Source organism: Aplysia californica, unplaced genomic scaffold (assembly GCF_000002075.1).
Source record: "Aplysia californica isolate F4 #8 unplaced genomic scaffold, AplCal3.0 scaffold00102, whole genome shotgun sequence".
NCBI classification, from domain to species: domain Eukaryota; kingdom Metazoa; phylum Mollusca; class Gastropoda; order Aplysiida; family Aplysiidae; genus Aplysia; species Aplysia californica.
The window spans coordinates 572,163-576,830 of record NW_004797372.1 but is presented as its reverse complement, the minus strand read 5'-3'; the positions used below and the strand labels follow the sequence as shown (position 1 = coordinate 576,830).

General features: G+C 36.6%; 1 protein-coding gene across 2 annotated transcripts; it reads left to right on the top strand.

Moving 5' to 3' along the window:
• Positions 1–573: 573 nt before the first annotated feature.
• On the top strand, positions 574–4,459 carry LOC101856253 (leucine-rich repeat-containing protein 40). 2 transcript variants are annotated; one of them, XM_005095358.3, is made up of 2 exons: positions 574–756; positions 3,517–4,459. In XM_005095358.3, the coding sequence occupies exon 2, from the start codon at positions 3,575–3,577 to the stop codon at positions 4,439–4,441; it is 867 nt and encodes a 288-aa protein (XP_005095415.1). In that variant the 5' UTR covers positions 574–756; positions 3,517–3,574; the 3' UTR covers positions 4,442–4,459. The 2 variants fall into 2 exon arrangements, with proteins under 2 accessions (XP_005095415.1, XP_005095414.1); XM_005095357.3 differs by lacking the exon at positions 574–756 and adding an exon at positions 765–976.
• The last annotated feature ends 209 nt before the right edge of the window (positions 4,460–4,668 follow it).

Below are 4,668 nucleotides of genomic sequence, written 5' to 3'. Positions count from 1 at the left end.
AGAGAGAGAGAGAGAGAGAGAGAGAGAGAGAGGATGGAAGAGAGAAATATATCAAGGGATGTAATGCAGGTATTATTTTTCTAGAAGTCGATATTTGTCATTGTTGGCTCCCTTAGTATGTTGAAACGTATAAAAGTTTCTGTTATGAACACTGTTCGTAGCTTATTTACAGTTTCAAGATCTGCACAAATCCGGGATAGTGTTTTACATCATATTTTATAAACAATATGCAATATACATCTAGATTATTAATAGATCTACGAATTATGACATCGCAGGTGACGATCAGATCTGTCTGTGGTGCTTTGAGAAAAAACTAACGACTAAAGGTTTGTTTTGCTTTTAAAGCTAAGCCTAATAAGTGTAGTCTTATGGCCAGGGCTTCTTATGTGCTAGATGCCCTATTTCATGAGGAAACTGAATTTTGATGAGGGACCATAGAAGATTGTTTTATGGGTGATTAATTTGTATTTGTTTTGTTGTTGATGCTTGAATCGATTTTCCTTTTTTAAATTAAATTTTCTTTCTCTACAAATCTGGGAATACAAAAAGGTAAACAAATCAATCTGGGCACCTGTTGCTAATGTTTACATCCGTGGCCCGATATGAGGGTTGCTGCGCTGTTATAATGTTATTTTATGGCACGGGACTAGATCTAGATAATGTGTAAGGATCTTTATCTCTAGCTTTTCGAGATTGGAAGAAGAGATGACAAAGACATCCGAAAATATATCTTTGAGCTGTGGGGACGTGGAGGTACCTTGTTATTTTTGCCTATTTTTGATCATATAGTCAGTTCATAGACTGACTCATGCATGTCGGATTGAAATGATCAGCAGGCTAGAGGCTCTCTTGTCTATATATCTAGAATCTAGATAAGATCTAGATCTAGATTCTCGTTTATTTTACTATAATAATTTACAGCTATTTAAATAACAAGACAAGTGTAGGCCTACACATCATCTACACTGGACTGGTGAGTTCGTTTTTTAATTCGAAGTGGCTAGCCGTACTTAGATCTAGGTTTGGCCCTATCGACTCAAGCCTGTTAAGTACACAGGTCTCATTAGATCTAGATCTAGTAATTATTCAGGTTCAAATACATGCAAGTCAGTAAGGCACCTTTTGGTTTTGTCTGAAATACAAATACTTTAGGCATTGCAAACTAAAAATTTCAAGAAGTCTAGGCGTACTGAAGTACGGCTAGACTGCCAGTACAGCTAGACTGCCAGTCTAGCCGTACTTATCTTAGGCCCTATTAACATTAGAAAACAGGAGGTTTAAAATACATGCACTGTCATTAAGGCACCTGGTTTCGTCTCAAATACAAATACTTTAAGTACTGCACACTAAAAATGTATATTTACAATTCAGTAGACCTATTTTTTGTAAATGGTTGGGAAAAGGGGTGAGGGTGATGATGGTTTTCCCAGTCTCATGTCTCATCAATATTGTGCTATATATAACTGATAATTTGTTTAGACATTTCATTAGGCTAGGAAGGTTTGACTGAACTGAAGAAAGGCAACAACTTAAATTATTCGCCTTCATGAAGAAGTTCTAACCAAAACTCTTACTTCAGAGAGGCTCTGTTGTGCATTCTATTTTCCAAAGTTTTATTCATGATAGAAGATGGGTATTGAGTTAAGATTCGACTACCACATTTCCAGTGATCCATTGTTCTGTGTAAATCAAGTTTTCAAGAGCATCTCAATCGTAACTGCACAAAGCATCAAACTATGGGGAAACACGGTTACGGTGGGGGGAATTCATAGCATTTTCCCTTGAGTGCAAAATGACAATAGGAATATATCTATAGATCTTCTAATCTAGATCTAGAACTTCACAAAACAACGGTTATCCTGTTCAAAATGTGATAGAGGATCAAGTCGAATCGGAATCACATCCAAATTCTCCAAATCTGAATGAAATGTTGGAAACTGGAAATTATTATACATCTGCTGTGACATCATCCCATACCTGCATTCTGCTGTCAATTTCAATTTCATGTCTGTGTTTTCACACATCAACATTATCTTTGCATAGATTTCACAAAAAACCTCTTGTGTTCTGATGTCTTTCATGTGCAGGCAGAATTAAAACTGTAATGTATTGACTGTACTGTAAGACAAAATGTTAATTACAATCAATGAATCTTTATAGCGATCCCGAGATTTTTTCAAAACTGGTTTAAACTCCTTATCTCCTGGGAGTGGCTTGCGTCTCGAGCACATTCATTCCTTTATATGACAGTTTCGACATAAAATTAGTTTTCAGCAACAGGTCTATTTTACCGCGAGTTCTGTCATTAGAAGAAGAACTATCAAAATAGGTCCGCTTGTTTCGATTTAATGTTCAATTTAGTGATGGATATAACGCTTTTTAAATTTTTAATCAAAAGCAGGACCACAGCTTTGTGTGTTTACCCACTTGGAGATAAGATCAGTCTTTTGTATAGATCTGGAGGCTTTTACAAAGCACAATTCTAGAGGTGTCATTTTATTGGTACTATTCGTGTCAAGATGCAGTATAATCAATTATGACTCGTCTATATTTGGGCATCTAGAGTTATTGATATCATCTTAAAGCTTATTAAATTCATTTGTCTTGCTTCAGATGATAAAAAATACTCATCTATCTGGAATAGAAGTCGAAATATTTGCGATTAAAGGAGGTGCCACCTGGTTTCAGAGGTAAAACAAGCAAGAAAATAGCCGCAAAAATTTGAAAATTTCCATGCTAGAGAGTCTCTAGAAATGTCAAATTTACATTTTTTGTGCCTTTCGTCAATGTCGGAATAGGTGTCACAACACAGTGGAATCAGGTGCTCGTCAATTATTGGGCATATAAGGGGTTATTGGTATCATCTTAAAGCTTATTCATTTGCCTTGCTTTTGATGAAAATAATATTATCTTGGATACAAGTCAAGATATTGGCGATTGAAGGAGGTAAAATGAGCGAGAAAATGGCCGCCAAAGCTGAGTTATTTCCTTAGCTTGAGAGTCAGTGGAAACTGAAAAAATACGTCTTTTATGCCTTTCATCAACGTTTTTCAGTAAATTCCACACCGAAATGTTTCACAGTGTTTCAAAAATAACCTCTAGGAGAAAAGAATGGTCCTTGTGAATTATGCGAGTATACTTTCAGTTGAGAGATTTCTTTTTGTCATAACTGATCCAAATGAAAATTGTCTTTTTACTTATCACTCAATGGGCCCCTCTTATAGTATAGTAAATCCCTGGGTCCTGTCTTTTATAATCAATAGTAATAAAGTTCTATTATAAACAGGCATTCAGATCAACATGATTGGTTTTTAACTGTGGTCCAGCCATCAACATAATCCTTAAACAAAAGGAAAATAAAGCAGAAAAAAAGCAAATGATACCAAAAAAATAGCCAAAAAAAGATTCAAGTCCTCTAAATTGATAGTATGAGGACTCTACTGAAAATGTGAGCAAAAAGGTCAAACTCTAAACAACTTTTTTGTCTTCATGTTATTTTTTTTTCTTCATCAGATTACTGAGTATGTGAAAGTAGACTGGTGATCCCTCTGTGTAAAGAGAGTCTGCTGCAATGGCGTTGGAACTGTTTCGGCGTTTGATACAGATGTGGCGGGAATTCAGGTCACAGAAGAACATTGACAGAACGGCAGATTTTCACTCATTTGTGGTATTCCAGGATTTCGTAAATAATCGTGTGGAGTCTGACTCAGATCGCTTACAAGTGTTGCATGTCGATAACACAGAAAATGACCTTGTAGAGCCTTTCTATGATATTCCTATAAACATTGGAAGGTTTGCACATTTAACGTCTTTTGTGGCTATTGGCTGCAATTTGCGTGATATTCCGTGGTCTATTGTGTATTTGAAACAGTTGGAGGTTCTCAACTTGTCTTTCAATTGCTTATCTGTTCTTCCCAACTATATTGGTAGTTTGTCCAACCTGAAAAGTATGAATCTAGAATCGAACTGTTTGCAAGCACTACCATCTGCACTGTTGCAGCTGTCAAAGCTAGAAGTGCTTAACATTGACAATAACAAAGGACTCATTTCACCACCATATTTGGTGTGCAAGAAGGGTCTCCGGGCTATTAAGGTCTGTTTGAAAAATCGTTCAAATCATAGAAATCTGTGGGAAAACTGTCGTGCTTATTACACCGCTGAAGAAGGTAACATGCCTTGGAGTGTTTCCGTACAGCCATTGGTTGTGATATCTGTACAGTGCATCTTAGCGTCAAAGGTAGACTATTTGTGTCAAACTTTTCTGCCTCCACGGCTGAAGAGCTACCTTCAGGAAAAAGAGAAAGAAGAAAAGGATGGCATTCAACTAGCGAAGTGTGGAGATTGTGGAGGGTATTTTTCTAACGTTTACCACTTTGAAGTTCATGAATGCAAAGTGTCACGAAATAAGGGAGGGGTCAGGGCTTCTGAGTATTTTTGACTCATTTAAAGAGAGTAAGGAGAGTGCTTGAAGAAATTGGAGGCAGAAGATAGTCAAGATGGCTGTAGAAAGCGGCATTGCATTAGTAGCGTTAAGGAAATACAAAGAGAACATCTTGTTCTGATGGACTTCAACGTTCAAGTGTGAACATTGTCATAAGTTGAATCAGTTGTGTAATCACAAAGAGCAAACTGCCAACTACTTATACAGTGTAAAAAAAATATGAG